This window comes from Amblyomma maculatum, chromosome 6, assembly GCF_055883805.1.
Source record: "Amblyomma maculatum isolate TAMU_Amacu chromosome 6, ASM5588380v1, whole genome shotgun sequence".
In the NCBI taxonomy this organism is placed as follows: domain Eukaryota; kingdom Metazoa; phylum Arthropoda; class Arachnida; order Ixodida; family Ixodidae; genus Amblyomma; species Amblyomma maculatum.
Window position 1 is genome coordinate 30,276,515 of NC_139349.1, and position 22,125 is coordinate 30,298,639.

At 47.5% G+C, this 22,125-nt stretch overlaps 1 protein-coding gene across 1 annotated transcript; it reads left to right on the top strand.

Annotated features, from left to right (window-relative positions):
- On the top strand, positions 1 to 21,533 carry LOC146185375 (uncharacterized). Its single transcript, XM_084607808.1, has 5 exons — positions 1 to 154; positions 4,791 to 4,999; positions 6,934 to 7,089; positions 11,720 to 11,968; positions 21,091 to 21,533. The coding sequence occupies exons 1-5, from the start codon at positions 1 to 3 to the stop codon at positions 21,238 to 21,240; spliced, it is 918 nt and encodes a 305-aa protein (XP_084463934.1). The 3' UTR covers positions 21,241 to 21,533.
- Positions 21,534 to 22,125: the final 592 nt, after the last annotated feature.

Consider the following 22,125-nt stretch of genomic DNA (forward strand, 5'->3'; position numbering starts at 1 on the left):
ATGTGGGCCGCTTCGCTGCGGCAATCTCGAGGGCCGACGTCCTGCTTGGACGCACCAGGGACTCCGTTATGGAGAACTTGTTGGCCACGTTTGGACCAGGAGACGCCGAACGCCACGCGCTGGAAACTGCCGTACGGAGTTCGCCAGTCAGCAGGTATAGTTGTAAACATGCAACGCCATGCTTCTTAAAGCGGCACATTCGGCCAAGTCTATATCGCCAGAGTTTTACGACTGTTTTTACTTCCTCTAAAAAACAAACGCGTGTCGAATCCGTCGTTCCTTGGTCTCTGCTGATTTCCTTTTGCTCTAGGCACGGTTATATAGCAATCACAAAATTATACAGAGTGAGGCTTTGCCTGGTACGTTCTATGCTACTGATTTTCAACCAGGAATACCACAAATAGTGACATGTACTAAATTATCCTGAGTTTTCGGAGAGTGGTGAAAAAAAAAAAAATAGGTCAATGACGCTTTCCCTTGTGCAAAGCGATAATATTGTCTCGGGTAATTAGTAGCATCCTTTTTCTCTGTTTTGCAAAGGCATAAACGGCGTAAGCTGCTACTACATATGCAAGGCCGCAGTCACTCCATGCATAGTTGTCTACAAGCACCGTCGGCTAGAAAGTGTTGATTCATTTAACAGCACCGAGCACTAACGGCTCAAGACCAAGTTCATCGGTCCCTCGTTAAAAATGTATAAATGCCCAGGATTGATATATATATATATATATATATATATATATATATATATATATATATATATATATATACATAAACTTGAAGTAGGTGACACACGATGAAAAAACAACACTTTAATCCGACGTTTCGGCCGGGGTCCGGCCTTTGTCAAGGAATGTAGAAAGAAGCTGTCGGTTCCCATTTCTTATATACATGCACAATCGAAACACGTGACCAGCCACTGTCAACAAATAAACACCAAAATATCAAAAACAAGATTTCACACGCGTGATGTAATGGCGGTGCAAGGTATATAGACCGAATGACACGTGTTGCGCTTAGGTCATGCATCTTAATATGTTGCACAAAGAAACGAGGATATATCACTAAAGAGACTGTTGTCACTATCAGGGCACAAAACAAAATATCGCGAGGTTATAATGGGTTTTTGATATCTTGTTTTGAATCTTGTTTTGTGAATATATATATATATATATATATATATATATATATATATATATATGTATGTATATATAGACATATATATATATATATAGACGTACTTGGTTGCTAGAGGTTATACACAAGTGAAAAATTGCTTCATACTGTTTCCAAGTTTATTTGGAGTCGACCTTCGGCAAAAGCCCTGCCTTTCTCAAGACTGAGGGTATATGTTTCTTGGTTGTCTTATGTTGGCAAGAGGTGATACAAACAGAATATGGGCACATACAGGTGAACCAGCAGGACACGCACAACACACACATACACACACAGGTGCGCAGAGCAGGTTAGGCCCAAAGGGTCATCAACCCAAGGCACCGGCCGCCGGGAGTCATCTGTATACAATACACAATACAGGCAGCCGCGGAACAACCTAGAAAAAAAAAGAAAAAAAAAAAAAGAAGAAAACAGGTGGGGGAACGGGTTTGCTGCAGATGGTGAGAAAATGATTTTTCTTGTTGTTGTACGAGACGCCAGCAAACTAGTGTTCCTGGATATGCTAGGAACACTACAGCAAACTTGTGCGGAGCGCGAGATCTGTCCGTGCTAGATTTCGGCGTCAGCGTCCACGCAGGCGCCGAGCTGCTCACCCGCGTAGGTCTCATTGGCGCGCGTCTAGGCGCCGTACACCAATGAGAGGACAGGGTGGCCGCGACCTCTGAATTTTGAATTTTCGCTCGCGCCGAGTCTTCGCGTGCTTTTTCTTTTTACTTTTTTTTTTTTTTTTTTGTCATCGCTTTGCATCGTCGCACGTGGCCGTGATGGCAAAACCCTTCGCCGCCCATCGGTTGATCTCAGCCGTGGAGGAACAAAACTCAAGACTCGTCTCAGCTACGGTCGCGGAAAGCGGGACAAATTGATGTTGCGTCGATGGCGTTGCAGACTGTATTGAAAAGCCCAGAAAAATGTGAAAAATGTATACGTTTATTTGTGCAGAAGTAAAAAGTGTAGACTGTAGTTAAGTTCAATGTCTCAATTACATCTCTTAACGCTTTAAAAAGCAGAAATTATTGAGTGAATATTAAAACTGCAACAACGCACCAGAGCGAATACAAGCGTCAGCAGTGGAGCGCCAACTGCGCCAGCGCCGAGTCCCATGGAGATGCGCACCGCTTGTGACGCCCACCGTGGCACGGCGCTGACAGCGCCGACGCTGAGCGCCGACGCGTAGGATATGTCGTTGGAGTTGGGCCTTTAGGCAGCCTCAGCAGCACTGCCGTAATAATTTCAAATTACCTACAAAGCAAATAAGCATGTCATGATGGTTCCGAGGTAAGTTTAACAAAGCTACTGTACGCGAATAAAACAACCGCCTGAAGCCATAGTGGCAATTATCGCAGTCATTTCTGCGCAGGTGTATTAAAAGATTTCTCCGCGTCGTTCCTTTACTGTCCAACTTGCTTGTATACGTTCAATATAGAGTATTAATCGAACGAAGCCTGGCCGCAGTGCTCCGCATCTGTCAGGCACCCGACTGCTCCGCTCCTCCCGCAGGGAAATGTGATCAGCGAAATTTATGACCACTCACCAAGGACTGGTGGTGTGACAGGTTCACTTCATTTTTTAACAGTAACGAGAACGCTGAGTGGTGCGTGACGTTGTCGCTGTAGTTAAAAGTCGCTGGGCTACGCTTCGACAGCTAGCTGACTCGGTGAAGTGTTTTCTTACCGAATGAAATGGTTATAATACCTCAAATTCAGCTTAAACATGACTAGACAGAAGTGTATACACATGAAACAAATAGATCAAAGTAGCATTAACGCGCAATTAAGCCCCGCCGGGGTGGCGCAGTGGTTACGGCGCTCGATTACTGTGCCCAAGGACGCGGGATCGAATCCCGGCCTCGGCGGCCGCTTTTCGGTGGAGGCGAAAAGCAAGGCGCCCGTGTGCTGTGCGATGTCAGTGCACGTTAAAGAACCCCAGGTGGTCGAAATTTCCGGAGTCCTCCACTACGGCGTCTCTCATAGCCTGAGTCGCTTTGGGACGTTAAACCCCACAAACCAACCAACCACACTCCATAGGAAGCGTCACGCAGCAGCTGCTCAGCGCGCGCTATCCCACTTGCTGCCGGGCGTTGCCGAGAGGTGGCGCTAAGGCATGCCAAACGCATGAGTGACAATGGCGAATGAGTAATAAGCAAATATTTGTAACAAAATAATTGAGCCGTGTGTGCTCTGTTTGGGAGACATCATCTCAGAGGTTTAGTTGCAAAGAACTTTTAGTTGAAAACATCTTTACTAAAGAAAAAGAGAGGGAAGTGCCGGGACCGAATGCCTGAAATATATTTGCAGTGTTGTTTTATTCTCGCATGCAAGCATTATAATGACACTTGGAATTTTATATCAAAACAACGCTTATTTTCTACATTTAAATATTATTTGAATACAACTTGATGCATGATTTAACTGGCTTTATAATAACATTGAAAAGTCAACATTAAAAAAGTACATATTTCTACTGTTATAGTAACGTTTTATGTCACACAAACGTTGCGCTACTTACATAACATTTTCATAACATGATTATAATGTTGGGTACTACATGGCCTATATATATACCCCTTGTAATACCCCTGTATATGTAATACCCCTTCAATGGGGCCTTTGAGGTCGAAATAAATAAATAAATAAATAAAGTGTGGCGTTTCACCGTGCTTAATGGAAACGAAGTAACCGAACCCCTTCAACGTAATGAACTGACATTTGCTAAGGCTGAAAATGACCTGAAATCGTAACTGAAGCTTATACATTCTGTGCTTGAACACTGCTCGAGGAGCACCGCTTTGAAAGGGGGCACCCAGCAAAGAACTCGACCTCAATAAAGCAAGCAGGAAAAGTGGGCAGGGATCGCAAGCCATGCTTGTGATTGCAACATTCATTGCAACATTCTTGAGAAGGATACATGTGCTGCTTAAGCTTACAACGACCGGGTTAAAAGACGACACAAACGTTTAAGCGCAACGTTTGCGTCGTCTTTTAATCCTCTCCTTGTAAATCCAAGCAGAGCACGTACGTACTCGTGTTAAAATGTCTAACTTTCAATGAAGACCTTTCCCTATGTTCCTCTCTCTCTCTCTCTCTCTCTCTCTCATAAATGGAGGAGACATCATCATCAGTGCGCTCTAACATGAAGCACAGAGTCGACACGCTTGTTACTTTTTTTTTACTGAAATCGCACAATACAACCCATTTAATGCGAAAACATTTATTGTCTCATGCTTCATGTGGACATAAAGTGTGACAGAAAACCCCCTTCGCACCTGTCATCATCCAGAGATGAATAAAAATGAAGTACAAAATATCACGACAGTTAAGATTTGATCATAGTCATGCTCATATTTACTCATAGTCGTAGTCACAGTTATAGACATAGTCATGTTAACTCATAGTCAAGTCATGGTTGGTCATAGTCATAATTAGTCTTTGATCATGACTGATTAACCATAACTATATGATTATTATTAGCCATAACTATGATTATACTAAATAGTCATGGTTACAGTGTCTGGCATAGATGGCGCGACTGTATTCCCAGAGATATCTGAACACGCCAGGCGCTGACATAGTAACAGTGGTGGCGCCACTGTATTCCCAGGAGACGCTGCGGTTAAGAAAATGGCACTGCTGGTGCATACGCACTATTGTCCTTATCCGCTTCGCACAGAAACCTGTTCGTCGGAAGGCAGTCCAGCTACAGAGAAGTCGGCACCCTGGCACATCTATTCACGCGGGTCCGGAGAAAGGGTGCACTGCAGAGCGACAACACCGAGCTGGCCAAAACAAACCAAATGCGCTTGGTTAGCATCGCCGAGATGCAGCAGGTACGCGCTATGGCTTGATCCATGCCTCCCTACGAAGATACACTACATAGGTTCTTTCTCGATTATCTGTTAGATAATACACTGCTTCAGAACACAGCATTAAGGGCTTAAAAGCGCAAGGTAAGTAAAATAAATAGGCAAAACTTAGTTCCCAGTCACATATCCAGAAATTTTGGATAAATTCTAGGGAAGCACTTCTGAACGTATTTTTTTTACACGTTCTATAAGTGTACAATAGCGATCACTTATATAGCTCTCTTAATAACACGTTAAGCCCACGACAAACTTTTTCAAGCAAAATATTCCTACGTGTCGATAGCTTAAAACATCTTTACCAATATTTTCATGAAAGCACCGTACAATATTCAGCAATTTCCTCACAATTATTAAAGAAAAAAAACGCCGCCAATCAGTTTTCTATCACAGTTATGAATACTCGATGCGAGTGCGGGGAAAACATTAAAAGCATATTTTGCTGTGCATTCTATAAGCAAGCTTAATTATATGTTGCCTATTTTCCATTTCGGATCCATCTGGTCATTTGCATGGTATTAACCGGATGATGAAACAGCGGCTTTCAAGCCTCCATGGGAGGCGGCTGGATCAACGACATATCAGTGGGTAGCGAATGCGTCTCAGCATTGGCTGCATGACGCAGTCAGTGCAGTAGCTGTACTTCGTCTCACAAGATAATTCCAGAAGGCTATGAGAGAGTAATCTGAATTTTAATCTGTCGTGCAGATTAGGCGGGAAAAGTCATAGTACAGCACCTCCCGGACTTAATGTATGCTGACGATATTGCACTGTTAGCAGATAGCTTGGAAAACTTGCAAACTCTAGTGAATCGTTGTGGAGAAGGAGACACTCTTTAGTTTTAGCGTAATTAAGTTGGGCTGATGATTTGCAATGGTCCAACCGATCAGATGCCTAAAATATAAGGTCGTGAAATATCCCGAGTGGCAGACCTCGCGGTATGGATAAACGAAGGATTGACATACATGGAAAAGCAAGAACATAAGTATATAATAAAACATGGCCAAGAGATACCGGGTAAATGAACCATATAGGGCATTGTGGGGATACAACAGGTATGAAGTGCTGAGGGGCATTTTGGAAAGAAGTGGAACAACTGAACATATTTCGCTCGAATTCATCCATCCATCACTCAATACACCCACTTACCTATCCGTCCGTAAGTCCGTCCGTCCGAAAACAAAACAGAACATATTGCGCCTTTCTGTTCCCTACTGTTCGCGGCATGCTAATCTGTCAACAATATTCTTTACCCCCAATTCTAACCGGTAACTGTATTGATAGACGCTGTTAATTACCATGAAATTGTTGCTTTCATATCGTATCTGTGCAACATGTTTTTTTTTTCTTTTTTAATGTCGTGGTGCTTAGAAGTACAAACAAGACCATGGTACAAATGTGTACAAACAACGCTCATGGTAATTAAAGCGCTATTGGCAGTACCGTGACGGCGCCGCAGAGGTATTAACCTCCCCTCTTCGTTTTATTAGCTTTGTATGGTTCAAACATGCAACGCCTGAAGCACACTAGAAAACTGACGTATGCATTGATATTGCAACGCATCTGGATATATCACTTAATAGCATGGCAGCTCTTAGAACACGCAAACGACTTTTCGCTCAGTGATGTTCCATTCGAGGAATTTTCACATGTTAAGAGAAATGAGGGGAGTAATTTGGGGAAAAGCACGTTCTGAGGACTTTTGGTCATTTTCAAGCACCGATATCACCTCAGGTTTTACAAACTAGTAGAGTTTTCAAGCTGCTGCAAGGGAAAAAGGACCTCAGACAGTTACGGTGGGGGAATTTTCGATTACTGCATACATCACTGCCTTCCGAATTGGTAGGCTTGTAAACAGTTTGGATTGCTTCGTGATTTTTTTTTCTCAATGGTCGTCACAGATGGCGCAGGATGTGCATGACAGCGTCGTGACCACCGCTGCCGGCGAACCTGCTGACCTGGAAGCAGTGACAACAGCGAACAAGTTGACCGTGCTGCTCGGCAACGCACTCTTCGCGCTCGCTTTCAAGACGGCGACTGACATGAAAGACATGCGGGTGGGTTACTACAGAAGTAAAATATGCGACAGCGTTAAAATGAGTCTACTGGCTCCCCTTTTCAAGGCTCGTTCGCGTACATGCCCATTTTCGCTACACGCTTAATCCCTATCATAGCTATGTCCCAATAATATCTTAATTTGTGACTCTCTGTTACCCCGTACTTATCCCTTAGCATACTGTAGTAAGCTACCACGTTGTATGAAAGACCACTCATTATAAATGGCTTGCATGACTCGGAATCAAAGGCTCCTGGAGAGTTGGAGTCCTGTCTTTTCATTTCATATCGAAAGCGAAGCCCCAGTTGGCAGCTCTTGGCAACCCAGTCATGTCGAGCGGTCCGTTGACGTCACACCGCCGCCGGCCGAACAGCGAGTGACGTCATCGTCAGCCTCAAAATCACGTGGCCATCAGCTGCGCCATGCGCTCCTCCTTCGCCTCGCCTGTGCTCTCGCCACCACATGACAGCTGCTGCTTACAAGCTGCTTGACTGCAGATCGCGTCGTCAGTTTAGCCATGGGCGATGCGATGCCTGGGCCGTCGATGGAAACCACACATAACAGAGCTTCAGCTAGTTAAATAGGTTCAACGGGGTTGAATCCCGCCAAACTATTTTTTTTTCCGCTGCTGATACAGGTGAAACAATCTGTATGTGAAGCACTTTGATCTAATTGCAGTGCCATTTTTGCGATGTTTGCGCGCCTGGTCACCGATGACAATGCTGTGCCGAAGAGTGCGCCCTCTAGCTCAAAAATATTACGGATGATTTTCGTAGTTAAACAAAGACGAAGTAGGTGCGCTATACATTTTTACACTTTGTCGAAGAGCAAGTAAGTGCGCTTGAAGGCGAGCGCCCTTTGGGACGTCGAGGTGAACACAAACTGGTTGACGATGCGGCGAGCGGCGCGGAGCCGACGCGTTCACATTTGCTACCCGTAAAGGTTGAGGAGCGACTAACGCGGGTGTAGACAGGCCGAAGTTGAGTCATTGAGTCATTTGAGTGCGCACGAACGACACGCGACTGCCCAGTCAGGAGTGTGCCCTATGACGGCCGCCACTGTGCTACGCTCCACTCTCTCATTGGTTCCAGCTGCGCGGCCGCTCCGCTTCCTCGTTGGATAAACCGCGTGACGCGTGCGTCGATACCTTCTGATTGATTTATAGGAAGGGAAAGGCGCGGTAACTGTCTCACTTGTTTTCTGTGGACGCCTCAACCGCGCCGTAAAGGAAGAGAGGAAGGTGGGAGTGAAAGTGGAAAGAGAGAAAGAGGAGTCGTAGTGGAGGGCTACGGAGTAATTTCGACCACCCGGGGATCTTTAACGTGCACTGACATCGCACAGCACACGGACGCCTCTTCGTTTCGCCTCCATCGAAACGTAGCCGCCGAGGTTGGGTTCGAGCCCGGGTGCTCCGACACAGTAGTCGGGCGTCTTACCACTGCACCACCCCGGCGGGGCTCGCCACCTTCTGATTGATTTATAAACACTGATTGATTTATAGGAAGGGAAAAGCGCGGTAACTGTCTCATTTGTTTTCTGTGGACACCTCAACCGCGCCGTAAGAGAAGGGAGGAAGGGGTAGAAAGGGAGAAAGAGGAGCCGTAGGGAGGGCTCCGGAGTAATTTCGACCACCTGGGGATCGTTAATTAAGCTGACACCGCACTAGCACACGGACGCCTCTTCGTTTCGCCTCCGTCGAAACGCAGCCGCCGAGGTCGGGTTCGAACCCGGGCACTCCGGCACAGTAGTTGGGCGTCTTACCACTGCACCACCACGGCGGGGCAGCCACCTTCTCTTTCGCGCTTCAAGCTCACAAAGTGAGAGAGAACGGCTTCGGACGGACATCGGCAAAATCCGTCATTGCGACTAGTAGCACTAAAATCCTATTAACGATTGCTGAGTATTAGGAGAAATACCCTATATATAGGTCTCTGCAATTGCACCCCTTCAAGAATGGCTTCAAATTTGTATAAAGCGCCTACCCCCTACTGCATATATTTTGCTGTCGAAATACTCCGTTTCTGAGGGTCATATGTATACGTAAGAATGCGAAGCACATAGACACCAACATTATTTGCGGGAATTCGGTTTCGCTCCGCCACTACGGATCTGATCACCCCCCTTTCACGCATCGACACAGCCCCGGCTGGGCGAGGGGGAAATGCATCTTTCCCTGATAGCAGAAATAGCGCCGAGAACGACACTGGGACGTCGGCGCGGAGTCCTGCAAAGAGCTAAGCGGCTTCTGGATCGTGCCGGCAACGGGCCCTGAAACGATGCTTGGCACCACCTTTTGATACTGTAACTAAACGCTCAAACCCACTTCCAAAGTCGCAAAGGAAACGCAGAAGTGTTAGCGTTGGACTGATATGCGCGAGATTTACGACATAAAGACCAAAGAGTTAAACTATCTTGCGTCTGCTTTTGTAACCCCGCCCCTCAGTATTTAACGAAGCTTTATATTCCTGCATGGTGATTTTTTTTCCGCAAAATAAGTGACTGTTGGCACATGTAGTCGTTCGGGAGTCAGGACATAAAATGTAAAAGTGGATATTTCTGCTTGATAGGAACAGCTTTCTCCGCACCACTGATGTATCGCGGAACATCGCCACCAGAGTATGCTTACTTGTAGCAGAGTGCATGAACACGAGTGAAAGCCCACAAGGGGAGCCGGTAGACGGGAGTCATTACGGCTCCCGCGCCATAAAAGCGAAGCTTGAGTGCCCCCAGATTTTCATTTTAATTGATTTTGGCCTCAAACACTGCCTGTCAACTACTATGCTGCCAAAAAAAGCATGCAACTTAAAAAACAAAAACAAAACAGCGGTTGACTATTGCGTAAGTATGGGCATAGCTTATAGCATTGCTTCACTGAACTGTAAACTAAACCAATTTTCGATATTCGACAACACAGAGTTCCACAATCAGAGTTCCTGATTTTGTAATTTCGTCTGATGTTTAGCTATTTATTTAGCTAGCAAAACATCTTTAATATATCTTAGCAGGCTTGAGTTGTACCCGACTGTAGTGCTATAGCGCATTAAAAAGTGCATAGGAGCGGGAAGCCAGACAACAGGCCCCGACGAGACGCTTTATTGGCATATATCAAGAGCCTGCGACCTGCTATGTTGCGTATCAAGTGCCCGCCGCGCATTTCGTTGATTGGTTTCGCAATGTACAGTCTTTATCAAAAGTTTACAGCCCAGGGGGTCTACTTCTGAGCGATATACTATGTGGCTCGTAATGCATTCCCAGGTTTCCATACTTGCTGAAGGCAAGGTTTTTCGTCCTACCCTCTCCAATGGCTAAGACTTCCACGATTATTACAAAAGTCCTATTATACAGCTTAAAAGCAAACCCTCTGGGCTGTAAACTCTTGATAAAGGCTGTACCTCATATTACGCGGGCAAGCGCAGGAAAGATTCGCAATACGCCCTCCCCCAGTCAACGTATTTGTCTGAAGCCTGATCGACTTACCTCTATTTTTGAGAAATCACCACCGTGTGCAAGAACGGCATAAAAAATGGCTGAGGCTTAGCTTGGTTAAGCCTGGTCAGATGCGAAGCATATTGATTGCTAAACTTGGCTTTCCATGATTACACTTGGCTAAACTTTTCTTTCCTTGGTTACACGTGCTTTTACAAGGTTTAAACTTGGAATGCACAATGTTTTCCCATCGCATAAAACTAGGTAATAGCATGACTCGTTCATCTCTAATCTAACTGTGTTACCGACACGCACAACGAACATGTCGTCCCCCAGGCCAACGATACACGTCACCATACCACGTGGTCCGCAGGGCGTGCAACCGCAGCCGACGGCGCGAGCCGGTCCCCCGTCTCTCCTCTGTCGTGACGTCAGCGTATCACGTGGTGTGACGTCATCATACCACGTGGTCTGCACGGCGTGCAACCGCAGCCAACGGCGCGAGCTGGACCCCCGTCTCTCCTCTGTCGTGACGTCACCATACCACGTGGTCCGCACGGCGTGCAACCGCAGCCGACGGCGCGAGCCGGTCCCCCGTCTCTCCTCTGTCGTGACGTCAGCGTATCACGTGGTGTGACGTCATCATACCACGTGTTCCGCACGGCGTGCAACCGCAGCCGACGGCGCGAGCTGGACCCCCGTCTCTCCTCTGTCGTGACGTCACCATACCACGTGGTCCGCACGGCGTGCAACCGCAGCCGACGGCGCGAGCTGAACCCCCGTCTATCCTCTGTCGTGACGTCACCATACCACGTGGTCCGCACGGCGTGCAACCGCAGCCGATGGCGCGAGCTGGACCCCCGTCTCTTCTCTGTCGTGACGTCAGCGTATCACGTGGTGCGACGTAGCATTCCACATTCTTTGCACGGCGTGTAACCGTCACGAAGGGCTGTGGTTTACCTCTAGCAATATGCTTCGCATAAAATGAATTTTTGCACTAATTGAGGGGCCCATGGTTATATCGTGCATGACACAGGCATGTACCATGACCACAAATAAGAATTTTTCAACTACTTTTGCTTGTGTCCCTCTGTAGTCCGGGACCTCGTCATTCCTGCGGTTGTATTTGAACGGAACAATTAAACCCTGCGACATGTCTTTCGTATACAGCTATCACTGTCAAAAGCTTTCTCCCCTTTACGCAGGTTCTGACACTCCTTATGCTCAGCCTAGAGCGCTTCTCGAGCTCGTGCTTTGAACAGGAAGGAGATCGCCCAGAGCGCCCCGGCCTTCAGCACCGGTCGGCAGCCCTGAAGCAGCGGTGGCGCCACCAGGCGCGCTCCACGGAACCCCTGGCCAACGCGTTCGAGTGCTCCCTTCTCCTTTCGGGGGCCGGAGCCGAAGAGCGTGCTGCGGCCAGGAAGTGCGGCACCGACCTGGCCCTCGCCATGCAGGTGCGCCATCATGCAAAGAATGCAAAATCTCCCAACACCCTTTTTAAGGTGAAAGCCTTTAATGGCTGATGCTGTCGTGGACAAAGTGTGTCCCACTTTTGCGGCGTTTTGATTGGCCGAGGCGGGATGCGTCCCTGTCATCTGCAATGCCACACTTCAATGCGCGCCAAGGAACGCCACGCGACAGGAGCGATGGTGTACCGTCCAAACACGCTTTCCGGAGAAAGTGCGATAGATACTGTGCCTTGCCTTTACTGTAAACAAATTACAATTATATGTAGCACTGCAACGAATGCCGATGAGGCGTAAACGATGAGAGGCAAATTATAGGATAAAAAGGGTATGCTTTCGCCATTCTCCTCTTAAGGGACATCTAAGGGAGCCTCTAATTTTTTAATCTGGAAGAGGTGTTATTGTGGGTTTTAATGGTCTGAGCATACTTTTTACGCCTATAAAGGTGTAAAAATTATTTCAGCAGCGTCGGTAGTATAGTTCGCTGACTGACATTAGGGTCATTCCATGCGAAACATCCCAGGCCCCAAAAGCGGCCCATCACAGATTCTCTGAAAAAAAAAAAAAAAAAAAAGGGATATTTGTCGATCGTGTGAATACCGTTTTGGTAAAGCAATTTGGGAAAAAAATAATTGTTTTCACGCGACTTTCGAAGTTTTCACGCACACGCAAAAGCTGCTTGCGGTTCAATATTTTTAAATCAGGTGCAAAGGCAAATACAATAACAAATGGTCTTCAGTCTAACTTCTTAACTGCTCCCTTATAAGGCTTTTCTGTGTTTCCTTGGTTCAATAAAGAAGCAAAAAATTGCGTTTTCAGTATTTCTTTTTATCTTGAAATTCGTTCACTTTTCAGTCACAATCAATTTTTATGTCGTTGAACGGTTGGTAGAGTTGATGCCAGATAATTTAAACTTTCTTTAAGAGGTACTTTTTGGGAAAGCCATGCAGTCCCAAAGTTAGTATAAAGAGATACTTTTGTTAAATTTCAGATTTAAATTAAGCATAAAGGCCGAGATAAAATTACGTAGCATGACTCATTAAACACACAAGCACATCAGCTTACAATCTAGATTATTTTGCTCCAGCAAATTTTGTCCGATGTGAGAAAAAAATTCACAGTGGCTTAGCTGTAGTTAAGCCTATAGGATATTGCGAAAGCAACTGCTTCGGTGGCTTGAGAAGAAGCACGCATTCGCTGAGCCGCATCTTGAGCACGACGTCTGGCTTGATGCTCTTCATGTTGTTCCTCTGACTCCGTAGCTCGCTGTCGCTTCCTGGCTTCACACTGGCGAGCCGCCTTCTCCCTCTGCTTCTCAGACAGCATGACGAACTGTCTTACAAGCGCTGAAATGGCATGCTTTATACAGCGCAGCCTACCCTCCTCTACTTACTGAAGAGAGAAGAGAGGCGAAGTGTCTCCAATGGAAGACGACACCACCTGCAGTTCCAGTGACTTTACCACCTGCTAGTGTTCCTGTATGTGGGAGCATATACAGGAACACTGCCACCTGCTAGACCACAGCGCACCTAGTGGGAAAAGCGCGAAACGCCCGGCGTGGCTACAAGCCACGCTACGCGCCAGCAGTAGATGCTCCACCTTCAGTAGGCGTTTTCAAACTATTGTGGAAGATTGTTTCCAACTAAAAACCTGTCCTCAGTTCTTCAAACAGGAAGTGATTCGGGTAGCGCATTTTATTTTTTAATAAATGAAAAGAAGCGTTGGTCAGAACTATGTATAGCGTCAGTGCAATCTGGGTTCTTGTTAGGAGGGGTAAGTTCGGCTAGGCTAAGTCATAGAGCACAGCATTTAGGAAAACACCTGTGTCTGTCATGTACTCGTCTTTCTTGGCAGTCTAAAGTAAGAATGCGCGCCCTCGCGCGGTCAGCATGAAACTTCATAATGATTCTGAGTATTTGGCGACAAAAGAGGAATTACGCAGTCGATCCCATTAAAAATTAGTTTACCAAAATTTACTACGCAAGATGGGTTACAGTAGGAAAGCAAAATCGAAAAAAAAAAATAAAGTTAATCTCCGCTTTAATTTAATTTCTCAATTGCTCAGATTCTACTCGCATAATTCAGAAGAAGAAACTGTGCCATTAGAGCCAATTAAGCGAGGACAGCGTAGTGACCTAATTGTTCTGCTCACTATTCAGGCAGCGCTGCACCGTACTGCGCTGTGCTGTGCTATTTTTTCCTTGCGCTGCTTTGTCGCTGTGCTGTATTTTCCCTTTGGTGTTTATTTGATGTGCTGTCTTTTCCCTAAGTCTTGTCGTCGTGTTGTATTTGCGTGCTGTTTTGACGTATATGCTGTATTTTCGTACGCTGTTCTTTCGTGGCCTCCTCGAAGGACGTAAAAATGCAGCCTATGCGAAGCGAGAAAAAGAACTTTAAACACCACTATGAGCCAAGCTCGATGTATTTCACTGTTAGCGAATTCGACGGCCATACTTGATACTTCCAGTTACTATTATGAGAATGTGCTTTTCTTTAATTCCAGGCATTAAAAGAGCTGAATCTGTTCCTGAACGAAGGAAATGAAGCTGCTGTCGACTCCAGGTCTCTTCCAGTAATCATCACGCAAGAAAGCTTAAACGAGGCTACCAAATCCGGGATGCAGCGGCAAGGGGAACGTGACGCAGTTCAAGCAGCAGTGGTACGATGTATTTCTTACACGAGAACTCGGAGTGTCTGTTTCGTCAGGAGTTGAAAGGGAAGCGGTGTCTAAATTTTTGGAGTAAGTGGGGGCGGGGGTGAATTGGATGGCAGACGAGAAGCGGTAGTCACGTGTCGCTCACGTAGCAACGCACGTTTATGGCTCTTACACTCATGATCAAGATTGCGAACGATCCTTAACTTTACACATGGACAGAGGTCGTATTTATGAAGAGCAAAACAAAATAACAAGGGCTTTTATAAAATATGTTGAGAAACTACGCGGCCAGTTCAAGTTACTAGCAATAATCCTAATAAACAGCTAATAAAAAAGATAAACCGCCACTAAAAAATGCGCGCATTCTCAACCGTATTCCAAAAAGTTACATCCGCCAGGGTTTTTTATTTTTCTGTAATACCTCACTTCAAAGGGGCAATATTTGTCATTTTCGGTGGACACCTGACCGCGCTGTAAGGAACGAGAGGAAGATGAGAGTGAAAGAAGACAGATATAAGGAACTGTATACTACCTAAGGTTCTAACGCGCACTAACATCGCAAAGCACACGGAGGAGGAGGAAGAACATTTATTTCCGCCGAATATGGTGCAGCAGCCACCTACGAGTCCGCACGCAGGCGTCCGGGGAGGCAGTCTGTCACACCGCGGCCAGAGGACACCCGGCCTCGTCTAGGAGAAGAGGTCTTCAGCCTCGGCCGCCAGGCGGACGGCGAATCGCTGTGTTTTTTCGTCGGAGCTTCTTAGCGTGGTCTCCCATTCATCGCTAGTTTTAATCGCATTGCGCCCTGGGGCACGAACGCATCTCCATATTATATGATCTAATGTTGCCACGTGGCCGCAAAATTAATAATAATAATAATAAATTGGTTCACAGGAAGGGAAAGGCGCAGTAACTGTCACACTTGCTCTGTGGACACCCGAACCGCGCCGTAAGGGAAGGGAGGAAGGTGGGAATGAAAGTGGAAAGAGAGAAAGAGGAGCCGTAGTGGAGGGCTACGGAGTAATTTCGACCACCTGGGGATCTTTAACGTGCGCTGACATCGCACAGCACACGGACACCACTTCGTTTCGCCTCCATCGAAACGCAGCCGCCGCGGTCGGGTTCGAACCCGGGAACTCCGGCACAGTAGTCGGGCGTCTTACCACTGCACCACCCCGGCGGGGCCCGCAAAATTTACAAATTTCGGTTTCTGCACCGTCCTTCTTCCGCCCTCTGGCACCCGTCCAACTCCTCCACAGGGGCGAAAAGAAATTTCGAGCTTGGAGTCTTCTCCAGTCGTACGATTCCTTTTTACTCAGGGATCTAACCGGTGGCGGATATATCCTCCGGTCTTTCTTCAAGTTGTCGGTTACATCCCTAAAGGTACCTATAAATAAATTGGTTCACAGGAAGGGAAAGGCGCAGTAACTGTCACACTTGCTCTGTGGACACCCGAACCGCGCCGTAAGGGAAGGGAGGAAGGTGGGAATGAAAGTGGAAAGAGAGAAAGGGGAGCCGTAGTGGAGGGCTACGGAGTAATTTCGACCACCTGGGGATCTTTAACGTGCGCTGACATCGCACAGCACACGACGCCTCTTCGTTTCGTACATTCTTTGGTTTTAGATGTTGTGGAGGCGTCCGCAGCACCCCGAGGTAGCGAGGAGCGGGCGAGCATGTGGGCAGCCTCGTTGCCGGCGAGACCGGCGTGTGCTGGGGTCCAGATTATGGTCACGCTTTCGGCGAGAGACGACTCGTTCAGAAGTTTTGCAGCACGATTGCTGACTCTACCCTTGCTAAAATTTCTAACCGCCGCTTTGCTATCGCTGATGACGTGTTTCACGCCTGGTCGTGCAATGGCAATGGCTATTGCAATCTCCTCCGCCTCTACCGGCGGTATATCTCGATTTCTTTCTATTCCTATGGCGATCCCAGTGTCCAATAGGGCGACCGAGGTTACGTCGCCTTCTTTCCCGATCGCTGCATCGGTGTAGGCGACCGATCCCGGCGGGAGGTTGTCCAATTTGTTAGCGAGGTGCTTAGCTCTGCTTTTCCTCCTCCCCTCGTCGTGTACGGGGTGCATGTTCTTCGGTATGGGCGAGACGTATAGATGCTTTCTGATTTCTCGACCTATGCTTTCTCTGACACTTTCGCCTTCCCCGGGCGCTAGTAGGAACGCGACCGCCGCAGCTGGGATTAATCTCGCGTACTCGATCCGATTCAGGAGCTTAGCGTCTTAGCCACTGAGCTACTACGGCGGAGGCAGATTGTTTTCGTTCCATCACCCCATTAAAAAAATTAATGAGCACTGCAGAATCTACATTGGAGTAATGCGAAAGCACGGATGCTGCTGTTGGTTGCTTCTAGTAGCTTAATTCACTTCTTGTTTACCCCTCGGCGGCAGCTTTTCGGTGGAGGCGAAAAGCAAGGCGTCCGTGTACTGTGCGATGTCAGTGCACGTTAAAGAACCCCAGGTGGTCGAAATTTCCGGAGTCCTCCACTACGGCGTCTCTCATAGCCTAAGTTGCTTTGGGACGTTAAACCCCACTAACCAACCAACCTTTTAGTCTTTAGTACTTTCAAATTGCGCGCCAATCCCTTCCTTGCCCTTTTTCGGCTCTACTTCCGGCTGTGTGACGTCACATTCTTGACTTCATATTTTTTTTTTGATTGATTTATAGGAAGGGAAAGGCGCGGTAACTGTCACTTTTTATATGTGGACACCACAACCACGCCGTAAGAGAAGGGAGGAAGGTGGGAGTGAAAGTGGAAAGGGAGAAAGTGGGGCCGTAGTGGAGGGCTACGGGGTAATTTCGACCACCTGGGGATCTTTAACGTGCGCTGACATCGCACAGCACACGGACGCCTCTTCGTTTCGCCTCCATCGAAACGCAGCCGCCGAGGTGGGGGTTCGAACCCGGGTACTCCGGCACAGTAGTCGGGCGTCTTACCACTGCACCACCCCGGCGGGGCTGACTTCATATCTACTGCGGCAACCGTTATTGTGGCTGTAGGAAGAAGGAAAAGAAAATGCACGGGCCTGCTACTGGCTCTGTAGCTGAGCCACCTACGCTGCCTCGTGGGCACGGTGCTCGTGGGTACTAGCTCCCCTGATGGCGCTGGGACAGGTAGATCACCGCCGCTTGCGGTGGGGGCTTGCCTGCCTTCGAATTTTTATCTGTTGTAGGCCGTCATTGCACCCGCCACCGCTTCACTGGTGGACGACGGCTCTTGTTGCGGCGCGCATCTTTATCTCCCTCTTTCTTTTCTTTCTTCTCTATTTTCTCTTCTGCCTGCACAAGGCAGCGGAGGTGGCTCAGCTACAGAGCCAGTAGAAGGCCCGTGCATTTTCTTTTCCTTCTTCCTACAGCCACAACAACAACAACAGAAGAGAAAACTGATTGATCGATTGATTTATAGGAAGGGAAAGGCGCGGTAACTGTCTCACTTGCTTTCTATGGACACCTCAACCGCGCCGTAAGGGAAGGGGATGAAGATGGGAGTGAAAGTGGAAAGAGAGAAAGAGGAACCGTAGTGGAGGACTACGGAGCAATTTCGACCACCTGGGGATCTTTAACGTGCGCTGACATCGCACAGCACACGGACGCCTCGTTTCGCCTCCAACGAATAAACGCCGCCGCCGAGGTCGGGTTCGAACCCGGGTACTCCAGCACAGCAACAGAAGAGAAAAAATAGAGAAGAAAGGAAAAAGAAGAGGGAGAGATAAACGCGCGCCGCAACAATAGCCGTCGTCCACCACCGAAGCAGTGGCGGGTGCAATGGCGGCCACCACCTCCCCACGGCAACCGTTTCTCTCTTTCCGCTTTCACTCCCACCTTCCTCCCTTCCCTTAGGGCGCGGTTAAGGTATCCACAGAACAAGTGTGACAGACACTGCGCCTTTTGCTTTCCTGTGAACAAGTTATTCTAATTATTCACCAAATTAACTTATTTTCCTAATTATTTTTTCTGCAGCAACATTACGTGAGCCTCTATCGATTGACACCACTCATTAACCTCGTCCACTTCTCAATTACCCGTAACTGCTGCGGGCACGATTTTGCAGACGCGGTCTGCGAACAGAAATCCGTAACATAGCGAAGTAACGCTTTCGCGTTAATAAGGAACCCCACCTTTGGCGTTCTCAGCGGGAACGTTGCCCTAACAAAGGCGGGTACTGCACATGTCAGCAATGACTGGTGATCAGGGCCGTTAGTATATAGACCCGGACACGCGAACAATCCAGTGAGTATTTTTCTGTATTCAATAAAATGTTTTCAACAACAACCACGATTGCTGAAGCGTTGAGAAACTGGTTTGGTTTGGTTTGGTTTGTGGGGTTTAACGTCCCAAAGCGACTCAGGCTATGAGAGACGCCGTAGTGGAGGACTCCGGAAATTTCGACCACCTGGGGTTCTTTAACGTGCACTGACATCGCACAGCACACGGGCGCCTGGCTTTTCGCCTCCATCGAAAAGCAGCCGCCGAGGCCGGGATTCGATCCCGCGTCCTTGGGAACAGTATAGCAGTAATGATGGTGCCGCTTTTCGAGATGGGTTGGTTGGTTCACAGGAAGGGAAAGGCGCAGTATCTGTACGTATCTGTCACACTTGCTGTGGACAACTGAACCGCGCCGTAAGGAAAGGGAGGAAGGTGGGAGTGAAAGTGGAAAGAGAGAAAGGGGAGCCGTAGTGGAGGGCTACGGAGTAATTTCGACCACCTGGGGATCTTTAACGTGCGCTTGAAATTCGAATCTATTCTCTGCTTGGCGTCAACAAAACATTAAATGTTTGTATATGTCACGAAGTATTTTCGCCTTTTCCAAGAAAGAAGATTTGTTGGCTGGTATGTGGGGTTTAGCTACAGTGCCTAGAATATATTCTAGGCACTATAGTTTAGCGTCCCAAAGCGGCTCAGGCTATAATGGACGCTTTAGTGTTGGACTCCGGAAATTTCGACCACCTGAGGTTCTTTAACGTGCACTGACATAGCACAGCACACGGGCGCCTTGCTTTTCGCCTCCATCGAAAAGCGGACGTCGAGGCCGGGATTCGATCCCGCATCCTTGGAAACAGTAGTCGAGCGCCGTAACCACTGCGCCACCCCGGCGGAGCCCAAGAGAGAATAATCATCTCCAACTTCTAGATGACGGAAAACTGAGCGAGTTGATTTGCGCTCAAATCAGACATAGGTTTAACAGCGCGAACAACACGGACTAAGTATAGAAGCGCTTTTAAACTACGCTTAATTTGATCTCTAACTTATTGGTATATAGCTCGGATCGAAACACCTTGCAGTTGCCATGATGCATGGTGCCACTGGCGCTGTATATGGTTGCTCATCATGAAATATAGTATCAGTAAGGTGTATGTCGTTGCATCAGACATATATCTTCGTAAGTAGTGTAAGCTAAACCGTACAGCGTAATCCACAGTCATATTACGTTACGATAAGTCGTATAATGTCATGAAGCAAAAAATAAAGGTGGGGAACAGTTCAGGTACTACAGATAGCAGATACCGACGCTGGCAAACATGTGTTCCTTCCTTTTGTATCTATAATAATCACTACAAACGGTTTATGGAGTGCCATGTGAGTTGCAAGTGTAAACTTCACCCTAATTTGAAGTACGTATTAAGAATGACTTGCAAACAGAATGATGTCACGACACAAAAAGTGTCATGTGATTTAGGATGACTTTCAAAATCATGATGTCACACCAGTCACGTGACAAGCTGTCACGCCGCTCTGGCTCACTAGCAGCGACAAAAGCTAATGCTTTCACATTTCTCCACGGAAGATGACTTAACTGCCCTCGAATTTTCTTCCGCAGCTTTCCACTAGGCACCTGCTTCTTTCACACACACCTTCCTAAATATATAATTGGTTCACAGGTTAAGAAAGGCGCCGTATCTGTCACATTTGTTCTGTGGACACCTGAACAGAGCCTTAATGTATAGAGAGGACGGCGAGGCAACTTATAGAAAGGAAAGATGCAGCATCTCTTGCGCCGTAATGCAAGAGAGAAATGTGGGATGTAAAGAAGAGGTGCTGTAATGGAGGCTTTTGGAATGATTTGTTCTTCCCTTGCCTTACGGCGTGGTTCAGGTGTACCCTGAGAAGTGTCACAGGTCCAGCGTACTTCCTATGAATAATAATCATAATTGGGTCACAGGAAGGGAAATAAGCAGTATTCGTCACACGCGCTGTGGACACCCGAACTGCGCCTCGACGGAAGGGAAGCAGTTTACAATTTATGTTAGGAGGGCATAAGGGTCAGTGTTCGGTAAGCTGTCCACAATGTTGCGCCTCGGAAATACACGCCTGGCGAATTTAGCAAGGAAGCCTGCCATCACTAAAATGTAGCCGAGTGTTTCTATCTCAACGCATATATTAACTCCACGCGGGGTTTTCACAACGCATCCTTATATTCACCTTTACTCAATTTTTTGCGACAGATGCAACGAGAGTATCGGGACGTGGCTGGCGAAGTGAGCAGCGTGATTTGGGAGCTGACGGACGGAGTACTTGCCTCTTCGGCCGACTGCGAGATGTCTGACGACTTGGCTGCCTTTCAAGACATCGTTACCAGCTTGAGGGGCCCGTGAAATACGCACCCTGAACCATCTACGGGACACACTCCTAAAAAGAATCAGTATAGCTAAGCTTACCGGTTAAGCGCATTAATAAGGGAAAGCTGGTTGTCATTAGCTGTCGATAGGACTGGAGTGGCATGGCTCGGTCTGTTTTCTGTATACTAACGCCATTTTCTGATTTGTTTTACTTGCGGTCTTCGGTTCGATCGTATTCCTGGCAAATAAAGTAGTCCGGCAAATGTAGGCAACCAGAAAGATAGCACTGGCAAGAGCACATTAGGCATGAGATGAAATGGTTGGTTGGTTTGTGGGGTTTAACGTCCCAAAGCGGCTCAGGTTATGAGACGCCGTAGTGGAGGACTCCGGAAATTTCGGCCACCTGGGGTTCTTTAACGTGCACTGACATCGCACAGCACACGGGCGCCTTGCTGAGAATGCTGAAACAACCAATCACACCATTGATTGAGGCCACGCCACAATCTTTGACACGAAGAAATCGCTTCTGGAATCTTTTTACAAACATCATCATCAGCCGGACTATACCCACTGTAGGGCGGCCTCCCCTACTTCTCCATTAAAAGCGGTCGTGTGCTAGCTGCACCACTTTACCCCTACGAACTTTTTAACCTCATCCGCTCACCTAACTTTCTGCCGCCCCTTGCTACGCTTTCCTTCCCTTGGAATACAATTCGAATTACCCTAAGCGACCATCGGTAGTCCTCTACACGCACTGCATGCCCTTCCCCTTTCTTCTTGATTTCCACTAAAATGTTGGTTGGTTGGTTTGTGGGGTTCAACGTCCCAAAGCGACTCAGGCTGAGAGACGCCGTATGGAGGACTCCGGAAATTTCGACCACCTGGGGTTCTTTAAACGTGCACTGACATCGCACAGCACAC